General features: G+C 46.5%; 2 protein-coding genes and 1 long non-coding RNA gene across 7 annotated transcripts in view; all 3 read left to right on the plus strand.

Moving 5' to 3' along the window:
- Erich1 (glutamate-rich 1) overlaps positions 1-17,113 on the plus strand; it is a gene marked incomplete at its 5' end in the record, with an annotated part of 52,793,804 nt that overhangs the window by 22,072,049 nt on the left and 30,704,642 nt on the right.
- The window catches only part of Stox2 (storkhead box 2), a 239,065-nt gene continuing 229,027 nt past the window's right edge, over positions 7,076-17,113 (plus strand). Inside the window, exons 1-2 of one of the 2 annotated variants that reach the window (NM_001436816.1) lie at positions 7,076-7,344; positions 7,539-7,978. In NM_001436816.1, the coding sequence (NP_001423745.1) occupies positions 7,609-7,978 (370 nt within the window). In that variant the 5' untranslated portion in view covers positions 7,076-7,344; positions 7,539-7,608. The remainder of the gene's footprint in view (positions 7,345-7,538; positions 7,979-17,113) is intronic. The other variant, XM_087588333.1, reaches the window with a different exon arrangement.
- Positions 8,258-17,113, plus strand: part of LOC120097575 (uncharacterized) — a 39,242-nt gene continuing 30,386 nt past the window's right edge. For 3 of the 5 annotated variants that reach the window (XR_015640328.1, XR_015640326.1, XR_015640327.1), the window contains exon 1: positions 8,415-8,519. This is a non-coding gene — a long non-coding RNA (uncharacterized LOC120097575). Of the gene's footprint in view, positions 8,520-17,113 lie in introns of all 5 variants that reach the window. The other 2 variants (XR_015640325.1, XR_015640324.1) reach the window with 2 other exon arrangements.

Genomic DNA, 17,113 nt, shown 5'->3' on the forward strand with positions numbered 1-17,113 from the left:
TGGTGAGGTTATATCACAGAAAGGCATGCAAACAGGAGATAGTATGCCAGCCATCTTTAGAAAACATCATTGGGAATTAGAGAGATAGCTCAATGGTTAAGATCACTGACTGCTCTTCCAAAGGTCCTGAGTTCAATTCCCAGCAACCACAGGGTGGCTCACAACCATCTGTAATGGATCCAATGCCCTCTTCTTGTGTGTCTGAGGACAGTGACAGCGTACTCATATAATACAAAATAAATAAATATTAAAAATAGAGAAAAGAAAAGAAAAGCCAAGACCATTGGCCAGCATCATAAATTCCAAACTGAAGGCACTTGGCTGGAACGTGTCTCTGAGTGACAATTGTTTCTGTTCTAGTATTGATACGCTTGGAGAAGAGTAACTTCAGCAAAGCCTTTTTCCAGCAAGACTGCAGTGGGCTGCAGGATGATGCAGATTTCATTCACCATGTCCTTTTATTTCAGATGAAAGCCCAAGGACCTTGAATGTCAGACTTGAGAACATTGTAGGTAAAAGCTCCTCAAGGCTTTGTGATGGCTCTGGGGATTATGGGATTAGGTTTTTCCAGGACTTCCTTTGTCTTCTTCCAGATCGGTCTCCAGCAAATCAGCATGAGAATTTCTTATAAATATTCTAACAGGGGTTTATCTTGTGGGTTTCCAATTCTTTTTAGAAGGCTCTTTTAATTTATGACTACGTTGCAAACTGTCTGGGTAGTGGAAACACTTCGTAGTTCATTATGAACGCCATAGGCAGTTTCTAAGTGTTGCACCTCTTATAAGGGCCCCATGGCCTCTACATTTTGGTATTAATTCTCTCATTTAATTCTCTTGAGTGTGGGCTAGGATTGAGTGACTGCCTTCTTGGAAACTATCCACCGCAAAGTGGTAGAGTGTCACTCCAAAGATAACACTGTGACTTCGGTCTTGGGTAATATAAGGAAGCCATTTGGCATGCTGTTGGTACCCTAGGGAGTGGTTCATGCTACCAGGAGCAGAGAGGACTTCCAGAGGGTTAGGACCTGAGGCCTTGCTAACAACCATGTGAGTGGCCTGGAGGTGAGCCCTTGAATGCACCCTACGGAGAGATGGTGAGCCAATGCATTCGGGTGGGCCGGGCCTGGCTTCTTGACCATCCAACATTGAGAGACGATAAATGTCTACTGTTAAACTCAAAAGGTTGAAGATAATTTGTTGCTTAGTAACAGATAAGTAATACAGATATCAAACACAACTTATTCGTGTAGCACTGTTGAATCGTTGAGGACAGTGCCTGCCATAGTTGGTTGGCTAAACTGACCGTGTGCTGTGGCACTGAACAAGATGGTAGGTTTAAATTCTACCTTTATAGCCTCACTGCTGTGCAAGTCAGACAAATTACTTACATTCTGTGTGCCTCAGGCTCCCTAACATAACAAGAATGGTTAGTAGCTACCTTGAAAGACAGTTACAAGAATGAAAGACCTTTGCATACCCTTAAATGCTGGGTTGTTACTGAAGGAAGTCTATTCTATTAATCCCATCTGGATCAAGGTGTAAAAGGGAGGAATGTGGATTAGACTCACCCAGACCTTGAAGGCAGAGCCATCTGTTTTGGAAAAGAGGATTCCTCTCTGAAGACTTAGGGCCAGATGAGGACAATGTTGAGTGTCCGTCCTGACTGAAACATGGCTTGCAGATCTCAGGGCCTTGATAGGAACTGCAGGACATAGAAACTCTTATTGCTTTTCAAACAGTGCACTCAGGTTTTAAGAATGATTTGGTTTGCTCTTGCTCCTCCTCTCTCGTTCTTACTCTCTCCCCACTCCCCTCCCCCTCTTTCTCCATGTGATGCCAGCCTCTTCTGCTCTACTTCTCTATTTTGTCTCTCTGCTTTCTCTGCCTCTATTAACCTCTTAATTCCCCTTCCCATGCCCTGAATAAACTTTATTCTATACTTAAAAAACAAAACAAAACAAAAAAACCCATCTGTTTTAAAGCATAGTTCTTTAAACAGTCTAGAAAATGACTGTTGTTGCTCTGGGATAATCATTCAAACAGGTCATTTAGTCACACAAATTCATACCAGCCTAGGTTTGGATAGGAGGTATTTGAGATGGAGTTCCAAAAGGAAATATCTGGTTGAGAACACAAAGGCAGCATGGATTGAAAGTAGTACTTATTTTCCCAGGGAAAAACATGCATTGCACTTACAAGGGGGGTTAGAATACTTTTCCTCAAAAAACACTCATGGAAAAGAGACACAGTGGCATAGGCCTTTAATCCCAGTCCTTGAGAGGCAGGAGCAGGGAGATCCCTGTGAGTTTGAAGCTAGCATGGTCTACATATTAAGTTCCAGGTCTGGCACGAAACAAAATCCCATCCCCTTAATTTTTTTAAAGCGATGCACCAATGAATAACAACAAAGAGAAAGTAAACTTTCTATGAGTAGTGTCCAAGCCTGGGCACACTGTCCAGGTGTCTGGGCACAAACATGGCCACTGTAAAGCAAGGTGACCAACCATGTCCCTAGATTGAGAAGTCCATGGTGGTTAGTGGGGTGTGTGTGTGTGTGCGTGCGTGCGCGCGCCCGTATGCATGCGCGTGTGAACTTAGCCAAAGTCAGGGACATTTGGAAAGAGGAATCTCAATTGGGAAAGTGCTCCCTTCGGATTGACCCTTAGGCAATTCCTGATTCGTGATTGATATGGGGTGGGAGGGTAACACCAAGAGGTGTTCCTAGGTTATATGGAAAAGCAGACAGGTATGGACAGCGAGGTGGTATGCAGCACTCCTTCACGGTCTCTGCTTCAGTTCCCGCCTCCAGGTTCCTGCCCTGACTTCCCACTCTGATTTCATGACTACAAGAGAAAATAAACTCTTTTCTCCCCAAGTTGCTTTTGGTCCTGGTCTTTATCACAGCAATAGGAGGCAAAGCAGGACGAAGGCCGAAATCACAGAACATGCTTTGCTTTGGCACCCGCAAGCTCTACGATTTCGAAAGACCCGGGAGATACTCAGGATGTTGATGAGCAGCATCTAAGGGGTCTCAGGACCAGGGATCGGGGAAGAGGGCAGCCTGATGGAGCCCTACACAGACCTGTGGTGATCAGGGAAGAGGGCAGCCTGATGGAGCCCTATACAGACCCTTGGTGATCAGGGAAGAAGGCAGCCCGATGGAGCCCCAACACAGACCTGTGGTGATCAGGGAAGAGGGCAGCCCGATGGAGCCCTACACAGACCTGTGGTGATCAGGGAAGAAGGCAGCCCGATGGAGACCCAACACAGACCCGTGGTGATCGGGGAAGAAGGCAGCCCGAAGGAGCCCCAACACAGACCTGTGGTGATCAGGGAAGAAGGCAGCCCGATGGAGCCCTACACAGACCTGTGGTGTCTTCAGTCTTCAGCTAGCATAGTAGTTTGGCAGTGCTCAGGTGGAAAGGCTGATCTCGGGATGGTCCAATGTGAACACCAGTCTTTTAAGAAAGTTCTGGAAGGGAGTCGGTTGCCAGAAGGAACCTTAAAGGGACCTTTGAGATCCCTTCTTTCCTATGAAAATAGACTTTTTAAGGAAAGCAAGATGCAATAGTGTTCAGAATTGGAACCCGCACACCTAGTAGTATGTTATTCTGTTCAGTGGAGGGGGAAAGCTAAGTACCTCAGTACAGTCATATTCAGGGCTCTGCGAGGCAGGCAGTATGTGTAGGGCAGTAGTAAGGGTAATCATATCCACACGTGCAGGACTAGAGAGGGTGGGGGATGGGTGTTCTGCTGCATCTCCAGCTGGTGTCAGGCACTCTACCCCATCACTGCGCTTCTTGTAACAGTTTTTTACTTCAGAGAGGTTGTCTGCTTCAGATCCCGCATCTGTCTTAGGCCGCACTCCACACCAACTGTTTGAATGATCCGTTGGTTGAATGAACAGAGGCACCCCCTCTTCCCCCATGCCCACTGTTGCAGTGGGGACATAGGAAGGCATCATAGCATGAAGCAGGGAGTTCAGAATCTTGAGAGGTAGACTAGTCAAAGACAAGCGTCATCTCAATAGCCATGAGCACATTTGGTAGCAAGATGTTGGTTCCTGAGTGTCATTCTACATTCAAAAGAAGCAGCACTCTATGGAAAAGTGGCTGGTCTCATGGTTGGAGCAAGAAGATCCTGCAATGTCATGAGATGTCAGAAAGTAAGGAAATACTCAGGGGCCACGGAGCCAGCCAGCTTTGGAGGGTTCTATGGGTCTTGCTTTGTGCCGAGCATGAGCTATAACTTATGAGAGTTAAGTCTTACAGTCTACTGAATAAAGTTAGAGTGCACAGTCCCTATGGAGAAAGAGAAGCAAAGCGGAGGAATGCTGGCACAAACCTACAATACCAGACCTTAGCAACCATCGTCATAACTAAGCCAGAATCAATAGCCTGGGCTATGTGCCGAGGAGCAGCAACATGATACTTCCACAGTCTCTACGGGTCTCTCAGAAAGGTTCTTCTTGAGGAGCTGGACAGGCGGCTCAGTGGTCAGTACTTGCTGCTCTCTCAGAGGAATTGAGTTCAGCTCTCAGCACTCACATGCTCCCAGCTATTTATAACTCTAGTTGGAGGGGATCTGACACTTTTTAGGCATTCACCTGACGTGTATACATACAAGCAGGCCAGTACTCACACACATAAAACAGGTTGATTTTTTTTTTTTTTTTTGGTCTGGAGCTGGGGACCGAACCCAGGGGCTTGCGCTTGCTAGGCAAGCGCTCTACCACTGAGCTAAATCCCCAACCCCGATATTTTTTTTTATTGTTTTTTTTCTTTTTTTCTTTTTTCTTTTTTCTTTTCTTTTTCAGACAGGGCTTCTCTGTGTAGCCTTTGCTGTCCTGGAACTTGATTTGTAGACCAGGCTCGCCTCAGACTTCCTCAGAGATACACTGGCCTGGTTCTCCCGAGTGCTGGGATTAAGGCGTGGGTCACCGCCATCTAGAAAGTAGTTTTTTTTTTTTCCTTTTCTTTTTAAGATACTTCAGGGGTTGCAGAGATGTGGGCTGCTCTTGCAAAGGCCCAGGGTTTGATTCCCAGAATTCGTGTTAGGCAACTCATAGCTGCCTGTTAACTCAAGGTTCAGGGGATATGATACCATTTTTCTGGTCCCTGTGGACACCTACACTTATGTGTACATATCTACGTACCGACACTCACACTTACACATGATTAAAAATAATTCTTAAGAAGATGCTTGCCAATTACAAAGAATAACATAGCAATAGTAGAGAGATTTTTTTAAAAAAAGTTTAGAAAAAGAAGTCGGGTGTATGTAGAGATAATAGAATGTTAATGATTTCAGAATCTGGTTGAAGATATGTTTCCTTTTTGTTTGTTTGTTTTTGTACAATTCTTGCAGCTTTGTTTGAAACTACACAAAAAAATAATAAAGGCAGAAATGTAAAGCAAAGAATAGAGTCGCAAGTGTGCCTTCTGTCTTTTGTTTCCAGCTGCCATTATCCAGACCCAGGCCCAGAGGACGGAGTGAAGAGTATGGCAAATTGAGGCTTAGGGAAGAACATAACAGGCAAGAAAATAACAGGTCTCATCAGGCAGTGGGCGCCTGGGAAACTCTGAGGGGAGAATGTGGAGCTCCAGCTGCAGTCCTTGGATGGTGGCACGTTGAGGTTCAAGGAGCCCCTGGAGTCTGTGAACCATGCTTACTGCAAACACTATCAGATCTACCCCCTTGCTGAATGAAGTCTTTTCTCAGGCAAGCAGTAAGAGCAAGCAAGGCAGGACACAGCTCCCATTACACACCACACCACACACACACACACACACACACACACACACACCACATATACACACACACACCACACACACACACACACACCACACATACACACACACCACACACACACACCACACACATACACACTACACCACACCACACACACACACCATACACACACACACACACACACCCCAAACCCCCCCCACACCACACACACACACACCACACACACACACCACACACACACACCACACACACACACACACACACACACACACACACACACACGAAGCCAAGGTACAGTGAGGTTTCCAAGACTGATCTTCAGTTAGACTAAAGTGTGTGACTTTTGTGATTTTAAATTCTTAGAAGCCATCAGAGAACAGTTTGGCTGCCCCGCCCCCATCACCTGAGTACTTTTTTCTAACTCATTGTTTTAAAAGAGGTTGTTGGTCCAGAACCAGCAATGGCAGTGCCTAGACATTCCTTAGAAATTACGAATAAAGAGGCAATGGGTAAAGGTGTTTGCTGACAAGCCTGATCACCTGAGTTCAGTTCTCCAGACTGTCTTCTGATTCCTCCTGACTTCCACTTGCGTGAACACCCACAGGAAATAAGTACACGTGATTACTTTTTTTTTAAATTACAAACGAGTAAGATTCATCTCTCCACACTAACTCAACCTTTTGAGTTAGAACCTAGAAGTGGTGCTCAATTATCTATCAAAAAAAAAAAAAGTCCGTGTGTGTGTGTGTGTGTGTGTGTGTGTGTGTGTGTGTGCGCGCGCGTACATTTCTGAGAACAAATTTCGATAGTCAGTTCTCTTCTCCCACCATGTGGGTTCTAGGGATCAGACTCAAGTAGTCTGGCTTGGCAGCAAACGTCTTTATCTGCTGAGCCATCTCCTGACCACAATCTGGGTGATCTTGAGGCACACTTACTACACCATAACGCTTCTTATGGCAATGGCAGTCGTCTCTTTGGATAGGACTGCAAATCAGAACTTTGCATAGAAACAAGGTTAACGTTTTTCAAAAGGCTTCACAATCTCCGTCCCTGCTGCTCAGGAATTGCTGGGTTTCTTCCAGGATAGACTAGCGTACAGGCTGGAGACAGAAGAGGGTCCACTGGAGTTGGGAGGAGGGACTGATGACAAGTTTTCGTGGTTGACTAGGTTTTTTAAAAAGCGACTTCTAAGGGTACATTAACCAGCCAGCGAAACCACTTGTTTCTGAGGGGAGGTGGGAGGTGGGGGCGGGGGTGGAGCGTGGGGCGGAGCGACATTTCGCAGCTCCGGAATCGGTGCCTTCTCAGTGGCGCCGCGCGTCCCCCTCCCCCCTCCGGATCTGCCCGGGGCTGGGCGCTTAAACTCAACTCTCCCAGCTAAGGTCGCCGCCTTCACGCTGTCCGGTACCGGCCTTCTTGGAATTCCTCTGGCCGGGTCCAGCCAAGGGAATTCCCCGGATCACGGCGAACCGCCCGCCCCCTCGGCACCCTTCCTCCGGCTCTCCGCCCCCGCTGGGGTTACCGGGTGCCAAGCGAGGCTAGGGTGCCAGGGTTGGAAAATGAGCGGTGCCCGGAGGGTGGCCCGGGGCTGCAGGTAACTGGCGTGTGACCCCGGGGCAGCGGTCTCCGCGTCGCTGTCCCTTCCCGGCACTACCGCGCGGCGACCTGCTGCGCCCTCCGGCGGGCTGTGCCTTGGGACTACCGGGCTCCTGCGGGGCACGGCGGGCAGGGAAGGGTGAGGACCCCCAATCTCAGGCAAGACTCTGACTCTCCCCGCTCGTCCCACAGTCACTGTCCGGTGCCGGTTCCCTCCAGCAGCCCGCAGCGGCGGCACCCGTGAGTGCAGTCCGCGCGGCGGATGCCTGGTAAGATGGAGAAGTTTCTGCAGATCGCGCCACACTCTCTGGCCATCGTCCTGGGCCCGGCCGACTGCCCCGCAGAGGAGAAGCCCGGGACGATTCAGCCCTCGCCTCAGGTTCCCACCCAACCCCGGCAGCTTGCCCGACACCACATCGGGTACGAGATCTTCGCAGATTTCAAAGCGGAGAACATGCAACACTTCTGGAACAAGAAGGTCACAGCCGCGGTGGCTGAGACTTTTTTCCTAGGCTGGATCGACGAGCAGGTCTTGCTGATCCAGGGCAAGGAGGAGCATCTTGAGGCGCTGCGGGAGGGCTGGACGCGCAGGGCTCTGCGACCCCCTTCTGGCTTCCAGATTCGCTGCTTGGGTGAGTGCCTCCGCCCCGTCGGGCTGCATGGTCCTTGCCCTGTCCCCGGCTCGGGAAGGTGCTGAGCCTGGGCTTAGGCCGAGTTCCTGGGGTCCCAGGATTCTCGCGCGCATCTTGGTTGGGGAGGGGGTCCGCGGCGCTTCGGGAGCGCGGAATCGGGGGACTTTGGGGGCACTTGGAGAGTGGACTGCACCTTTCACCACGCACGCCAGGGGCGGCCAGAGGAGCCTCCTGGCGGCGTCGGTGGCGCGCCCCGCGGGGCGGCGCCTGGGGCTGGCCAGGTAGGCGGCGCGGCAGCTCCGGTGTGCGCACGGATCGGGGCTACGGTGTCAGCTTTTCCACGCCTCGCGGGCCTGGGAAGTGCGGGCCCGGCCAAGGGAAGGCGGGGAGAGTCGGGATCCCGGTAGTTCCAGGTCTGCGTGGCCAGCCCTTCCGTCCTTGCGACATCCTTTTCCAGGGTGGCGACCTGGTGGGGCTCGTTGCTCGGCTCAGGTGTGTTGGCGCCGTTCTCACTCTCTCGCATTTCTGTACAAGACAAAAGGTACATTTCTCCTTAAATGCTTTCCTTGTTGTGCAACTTCCAAACAGTATTGTGCGATTGTATTGTGCGATTGAAGGTGGAGAAAAAGAGACAACCGAGACGAGCCAGGGTAAACGTTTGATCTTTTCGTTTGTTGGTGGCGAAGGAGAAAAGAAAATAGTGAGCAGAATAGCTGGAGAGGGGTTTTCGCGGCCGAAACTCGGCGTTGTATTGACTTGGTGTTTTTATTGCAATTCTACTTAATATGTTTTTCTTAATCCCGGGCAACCTCGCGCTTAGTAAACTTTAGTTTTGGACCTCGGGCCCGGTGGCTAAGAGCAAATACAGCAAATAGCGATGCTTTATGAAGCGATTCGATGAAGAAAGCATTCTTTCTGGTTCCACGGCTTAAACATTCTTTTATGACATTTTGGAAAGGAGGTCAAAAGTTCAAACCCTAAAAGCCTGTAAAGTGGCCTTCTGGGGTCCCTGCGCCTCCCCTGAAGGATTAGCTTTTACTTTTACCTACCAAGGTGTTTTCTATGAGGATTGTGAACAAACAGCATTTTTATTTTGCTGTGTTTTGCCTTTTTTTGTGTGTGTAGCAGAGATTTGTTTTTGCGAAGGTTCCTTTGAATCGAGCAGACAAACATCTAGTGAAAGCTTGCTTCTTGCTGTGCCTCAAAGATCGATCTTGATCCTCACCCCCGCGCCCCCCTCCCCCGCAACCCCCTAGTTCAGCCCTTGTAATTAAGCTGCCTGCATTACTAAAGGGGCCCGAGATGAACGCCTCTGAGGGCTGGTCTGCCTTTCACTTCTTTTGCAGTGCAGGACTTGAACATTTGGAGGAGAATCATCCTTACGTTTGTGCACGCACCTTGAAGACTTCTTCTATAGTATTTTGTTTGTTCCCTTTGAAACTTGATCCCAGGCTGCTTTTGAGTTTTGATTTGGAGTTTTTTTTTTTTTTTTTTTTTTTTTTTTTTGGTTCTTTTTTTCGGAGCTGGGGACCGAACCCAGGGCCTTGCGCTTCCTAGGTAAGCGCTCTACCACTGAGCTAAATCCCCAGCCCCTGATTTGGAGTTTTTAACGAGGCACTTTATAGTCTAATGGACCTCTCCTTAAACTCCAAAGTTTAACACTGGCCTCTGTCCTCTTGTTTCGTCTGGAGCCCCTTCCCCCGTACCATTACAATTTGACAATGGTATCTAAAGGAACAGCAACATAGTATCATTTGAAAATACTCGGTATGTTCACTTTTTTTTTTTACAATTCTATTTTATGAGTATTTATAAACAGATAGGAATTTCGTGATCTGTCATCTTCACCAAAGAGAAGCATTTTGACACATTTCAAATGTTCCAACTCTATTACTGAAGTTGCTTGTGTCTCACCCTCATTATTAATATCGCCTGTTGTAGGCTGACCTCCTCCTGATGGCTGTCTGCTATGACTACTGCAGGACTGGGCTCAGCTCCTAAGTTAGGGTCATGGGTTGGAGGAAGAGACTTTTTCTTAAAACAGGAGGCATTAGATAAAAGAGCCCCGGGTGGGGTGGGAGGAGGAGTGGAGGAGTGGTGGTACCTGCTGGTATGCAGGTGGCAACTGTCTTTTGAACCCCGTTGGGGGGGTCACAATCTCTGAAGTGCTTCACTTTCTCCTCTCTAAGGGTGGTTCTAGCGATGGGCTGTTTGAGAGATTAGGATGTACTATAAAATTCTCTAACGGAATGTCAATGTCTGTGGCAGGCCTCATTGTCTTGGAGCTACTGGGGACTGGCTCACAGCCTTTTATTCTGAACCACAATGTTACCACTGTTGACAAATCAAAATGCAAGCGGTAAAACTTGATTTTGAGAAGTGTGATTGACATTTTAGGAATACCCTAGGACTTACTTAATCTATGTTCAAGAGCAGGAAGCAACTTTTGATACTTTGCACTTAAGCATGTTGTCGGACACCTGCACTCTTTTGTGATCACTTCACGTTCGTCAGCCATAGAACCAGAGACACCGGCGAGCACTGCAGGGAGTGTTATATTCCTACTTGCTGAACTTGAACCAGGAGGGGCTCTGAAGTAACTGACAGCCAATTGTTAGCTCACAGTGTATTATTCTTGTAGTACATAATGATGCTCACACAAGGGATCATTTTCTAGATGGTTCCTTAGATCCCACCAGGGACAGTGAACTTGTAATGAACTTGTTCTCTCCGGTTCTCCCAGTGAAGAAGAGAAAGGAAGGCTTTGTCGCCAGCCTCAGATGCACATCTCCTGGGCGAGTGCCCCTATGCCATCCCAGAGGAGAGGCTGCACAGACAGTACCTAGGTCTTATCTAGCTCTGCCCCACTACAGTTGGGGCTAGCCCATGAGTTCACATTTTATTTCATAGCTTACTGGAAAGTGAGAAACAGCTACATTGGAAAGTGCAAGCGTTTCAGTGTCCGTAATCCCAAAAGTATATGGTTCTAACCAGCTGTAAAATTTTCCGGTGATGGTTGGACACCCAAGTGGTGATTACAGGATCAACCAAAAAGGAGGGAATTAAATAACTCAAAGGGACACGTAGTTTCAATTTGGCATATTCCAATCCACCACTTAGAAATAACCCACCTGAATATTCTTAGAAATATCCTATGGTGTGCAAATAGAACCAGAGGTCACTTTTTATCTCTAGGACCCCCTCCCCCGCCCCCCAAAGGAGACGAATATGTGGATGCAAGAAACTAGTAATTATTTTTAACTGACTGAGAATTTCAAACACGCATAACATGTTTTAAAATTGTCCTGTAAAACATGTTACATTAAGTCCCGTACATGTTTACTGGGGTTTTCCAGTGCCGATCTCTTGTCATTTCCTGAAGATACAAGGACTGATAAGGCGTGCAGTTTTGGGACTGGGTTCCGACTGGAGGAACTGAGCAGTTAGTGTGGGGGCTGGGGTTCGGACTGGAGGAACTGGGCCGTCTAGGTGCTTCCTGGGCTTTTGTTGTGTGTTTCGGCAAGACGTTGCATTAGCTTAGTAAGTAGGCAGAACAGTTTTCCTGGGGTGAGAGGAGCCAGGCTTTGTGTGGGTGGGGGGTGCTGGCCTAGGAAGGCTTCAGAGCAGCAGGCTGGGAGCTGGGGCTTGCAGGAGGTCAGGTGCAGGGGCTGCAAAATTCAAGCCCCGTTTGGAAGTGGATGGGGCGCAGTGGAGAATGTTGTCAGGTGAGGGAAGGCATGCAAGAGGCCTTTGTGAAGGTTTGGAAGGAACTGGGAGTGGGGTTTTTATGCCTAGAGAAGTGAGGCCATTTGACGTTTTAATAAAGTTGCTAGAGTCAGACACGGTGGCAGATGGGCTGGAGGGCGTAACTGGCACAAGTTTATTATCTGCAGTCATGGGGACAAACGGGTCCCATGTTAGAGTATCTCTCTTGTGGTACATTGTAACTTTTGCTGTCCACAGTCCTTGCTCTCAGAAGGATGTCACCTGTCTGCTTGAGTCTAGGGACCTGTCTGTTTTAGACATAGACTCTTCCGGCTTTGCGTGGAGACACACTGTGGGCCTCTATTCTCTTGCCCCGGGGTCCTGAGTTTTTCCCATCTGTTAATGCTCATGAGTTCCTCTGACTTCAGGTCCCAGGGATGCTGGGTTACTGTCTCTGTCCTTTGCAGTGACTTCTTACACTGCTCCATTTGGTTCTTAGATTTTCAAATAGTTGTGATCAAGTATACATACTTTCAGGACCTGCATATACATTTTAGAGTGTAGTCAAAGCTGGTCTTTTGCATTAAAAAAATGTTTAGAGTATGCAGATGTAATTAATTGGCAATCTCAGGACGATTTTCTTTTCCCTCTCCTTTCCCTTCTTTTATAGGACTGCATTTTATGCAGCCTAGGCTAGCCTTAGACTTGCTACATAGCTGGCAGTGGCCTTGAATTATTGAACATTTTGTTTCTGCATCCGAGGGCTGGCAGCTAAAGATTTCTAAAGATTTATTTATTTTCATTTATATAAGTACACTGTAGCTGTCTTCAGACACATCAGAAGAGGGCATCAGATCTCATTATAGATGGTTGGGAGCCACCACGTGGTTGCTGGGGATTGAACTCAGGACCTCTGGAAGAGCAGTCAGTGTAGGTAACCACTGAGCCATCTCTTTGGCCCCAAGAACTGCTTTCTTAAAGAGGCTTCTTCAAGGAGTAAATTATCAAGACAAAATTGATAGGCATTTTTCCCCCCTTGGTGACACAGATCTAGGCCAGATTAGACCAGATTAAAAGTAGATAAAAGCAGGTTTATTAGGAGGTAGCTCTCCAGTAGGTTCACCCGTCCCGCACATGGAGGCCAATGAAGTCACACATCTAGGCCAAAGCAAGGGCTTTTTATAGAGCTTAGACAAGGGGCTATGACATTTCAGCTAGGAGCTGGGATGGTGTCTATACAGGGCCAAAACCTGAGCTCTCGGGCTGGCACTCTCGGGTAGGTTTCCAGAAACTTGGAGACAAGGAGTGAAACAGGTTAGCCTAGAGTTTTCTCCAAGTCGGTATGGGAGTTTTCTCTGTGCTGGTGGAGAAGGAGGGCAGACAGGGTTTCCCAGCTTTTGCTGGGAATAAGCAGGGGTTCCAGCCTAACAAATATGTTTTTAAATGGTGCATACTCTCTGGACTGGAGAGATGGCTCAGTGGTTAAGAACACTGGCTACTCTTCCAGAGGACCTGGGTTCAATTCCCAGCACCCACAGGGCAGCTCAAAACTGTCTACAACTCCAGTTGCAGAGGCTTGGACACCCTCGACAGGCATACATGCAGACAAAACACCAATGTACAGTAAGGACGTAAAAAATGATACAAAAACACTTGAAAACCAAAACAGAAGCTACTCATAGCTCAAGTCCTTCAGATCAACTTAATTTGCTTAATTGAGTGAGTGGCTCAGTGGTTAGTTAAGAGCTCTTCCAAAGGATCGGGATTCAATTCCCTGCAAGGGGATCTGACACCCTCACACACATTGCAGGAAAAAATACCAGTACACACAAAATAAAAGTAAGTAAATAAATAAAGTGTGAAAAAACTTGTTTGATTCATCTAGCAACTGGACACATACCTCACTTGTTTACTTACTATCTCAAGCATGCGTTTGTCTCCTTGTGAGTTTGTTTTGAATTTGGGAGAGAAAGTGTATGGAGAGAAGAATTTCATGGCCATTATTAAGTTAATTTAAGGAAGTGGTTCTCAGCCCCATTGGTTGTGACCCCTATAAGGTTGTACATCAGATATCCTGGATATCAGTTCTTACATTATGATTCATAACAGTAGCAAAACTACAGTTACGAAGTAGCAGTGAAATAATTTTATGGTTGGGGGTCACCACGATGTGAGGAGCTGTATTAAAGGGTTGCAGCATTAGGATGGTTGAAAGCCACTGATTTAAGGAAACAAAATGGAAGAGGTGCCTGGGTGCCGTAGAAACAAATACGTTGTACTCTCTGTTCCTAAGACACAGGGTGTGAGAGGAGAGGGAGGTGGAGGTGGTGAGAGAGCTTGTGTTTAGGGTGACCTATGAAAAAACAGCAAGGGTGAAGATGATGGCAAGGAGGAGGCAGCAGGGGACATGAGCTGGTCATACAACCGTGCCGGCCATGTGAGCTTGCAGGAGGACTTCGGGTTGGAAGTCGTGAGTCAGGCAGGTTCATTCCAGTTTTCACAGCCTTTCTAACCAAGTGCCTTCTCAGTCACCAAGGCAATGAGGAAGGTTAAGGGAGCTAACCTGTTCATCCCTCATGGAATAGGCTCCAGGACTTCGTGTTTAGTGCATGACCAAGTTTGGTCCCCTACATTCATGTCAAAAGCTTGTCATAATGGTGGTGTGGACTTGTAATACCAGCTCCTAGGAGGCAGAGCCAGGAGGATATTTATGGCCGTCTAGCAGAACTGATGAACATTGGGTCCTAGTGAGAGAACTTGTCTCAACAAATAAAGTAGATGACACATGGAGGATGTGCACACACATATATGCACATACATATACATGTACATACAACATACATACACAGAGGCATTCTTTATTTGATCTGTTACAGTAACATTGATCTTACAGTTGTACCCTACTGACAGTATTCATCCAGATTCTTGCTTGTTCTCCAAGGAAACTTACTGTCTTGCAGGTTCTGATGGTGACTCTCCCCCACCCCCGGTCCCCAGCCTCTTTTTCCTTTGGTCTGGATAAGCTTGGAAAACCAGCCAACTTTAGAGTTAATATGGAACTATGGGAGACTTGAGTAATTGTTGTTGATAGCGGAGACTCTTGTGAGCAGCATCTCATGGTCTAATTTGTCTAGGTTGATTTCCTTTCACCAGAGCCTGGTTATTAATTTATTAAAACATCTTGGTTTAAGGTCTTTAATAGTTAACTGTGAAATGCAAATATATGGAAGCATGAAAGTGAGACCTTAGGAACTCTGTCGCTTCCAGATAATCTCACTACCCTTTATTATTATTATTATTGTTATTATTATTATTATTAATCTCTATCTTCTATATCTCCACTATCATGGAAAAAAGGACTATTCTACAAGATAAGTTTTACACTATTTCCCTTTTCATTTTATTAAGTGGTTGTGGATCCTACTTGGAAGCAGAATAAACCATGAGAGGGAGAAAGATGGAGTCTTGTTAATGTTTCCCATGTGTCAAGCAGTGCGGCAGGCACTTTGTATACATTGCCTCATCTAAACTTTAAGGAGCCATTGGTAATGCGGTTTGCTCTAAAAAAATTTTTGTTATTGTTTGCGTGCTGATGCCCAAAGAGAGAGTCAGATCTCCTGGAGCTTGAACTATAAACTGTTCAATTGTGAGCTAGCCAATGTGGGCGTTTCTAGCTTAGTGTTTTTATTTTTATTTTGTATTTGTATTTTTAATTTATGGCACAGTGACGCATGAATATGTAAACTAGCAACTGAAGATACAGGTTCTACGAAAGAAACGCATTGGATTATATGATTTCCTTTAGTGATTTTACATTTTTTTTTTATTTGAATGTATGTCTGTAAGTCTGTGTGCAGGTGTGTGCATGTGAGTGTAGTGCCCATGGAGGCCAGAAGAGGGCGTCAGATCCCTTAGAGCTGGAGTTACAGGCAGTTGTGCGCAGCCTGCCATGGGTGCTGGTAACTGAACTTGGGTCTTGGCAAGAGCGGCAAGTATGAACATATTTTGAGTCTCATGATTTCTACAGCACATACAGATTATGTAACTATAAAATGTAGGGTCTTTAAAGCTAAAAATTTACTTCTAAGTACAGTTTTGATTAGGTCTCATAAGCTCTGACATGCACTTTCCATTGTTTCCGAGAGGGGGATAACTACTATTTTGATTTCCTCTTTGACCTAGTGATTATCCTAGATTAGTTTTTCTGACCTCACCCCTAGAAGTTGATGTTCAAAAAACGGTTGTCATTGGTTACTTCTGTTCTGCAGAGTCAATGCTGACTCTGTAAGGCTTCATAATTGCAGAGGAGAAGCAGAAATGAAGAGTGAGGAAGGTAGAAAGTCTTAACCGTTAGCATCAAAGTTCAGAAATCTCAACACAGCAATAGTTGTGTCTCCATCCGTACTGGCAGGGGAGGGATTCCAGAATCCTCCATAAATGTGGACAAGTCCCTCATGCCGAGTGACTGAGTGGGAGAGTAAACCACACGTTGCCCACGTGTTTTGATCATGGCTAGGTTGCTTGTAATAAAGTCACACAGTGGAAGTGTATTGTTTGGGGAATCCAGTCAAGAAAAATATTGTCTCTGCACGTCCAGTGTGGATATACTTTTCTTTAAAAAATGTTTTCGAATCTGCAGATGAAGAGCCCTCAGTGATAGGTGGCTTATTATGTGTGTATTTAGTTCCCAAATTTACTCATATCCTGAATAAAAATCAGGTTTTTATGTTTGTCCTAGTTAGGGCTTTATTGTTGCGAAGAGACACCATGATGAAGGTAAGTCTTACAAAGGACAACATTTAATCGGGGCTGCCATACAGGTTTAGAGGTTCAGTCCATTATCATCATGACAGGATAATGGTGGCATCCAGGCAGACATGGTACAGGAGGACCTAAGAGTTCTCTATTGTACATCTTGATCTGAAGGCAGCCAGGAGTGGACTATTTTCTTCAGGTACTCTGTAGAAGACTCTATTTCCACACTAGGCAGAGCCCCTGAGCACAGGAGACCTCAAAGCACACCCCACAGTGACACCCTTCCTCCATAAGGCCACACCTACTCCAACAAAGCCACACCCCTAATAGTGCCACTCCCTGTGGGCCAAGCACACAGACATAGGCATGTATGGGAGCCAAGCCTATTCAAACCACCACAATGTTCTATAGAAACCTGGAGAAAAATGGTAACTTCATTGGATGTGTGTGTTAGTTTCTATTATTAAATTTTTATATATTAAGTGTATTATATTCGAATTTGTTTTTGGTTCTTGTATGTTTTATTAAAAGCGTGGACACTAAAGTAATTTTCTAAAAACTAGGCCTCCTCTCTGTGTTACCTCCTGTCTGACTCCCATGTGCTGGAGTTAAAGGCATTCATTTCCATGCCCAGCTATAGTTGACATTTTGATACCTCATGCATATAGTATAGAT

The sequence above is a fragment of the Rattus norvegicus genome, chromosome 16, assembly GCF_021556685.1.
Source record: "Rattus norvegicus strain SHRSP/BbbUtx chromosome 16, alternate assembly SHRSP_T2T, whole genome shotgun sequence".
NCBI classification, from domain to species: Eukaryota; Metazoa; Chordata; class Mammalia; order Rodentia; family Muridae; genus Rattus; species Rattus norvegicus.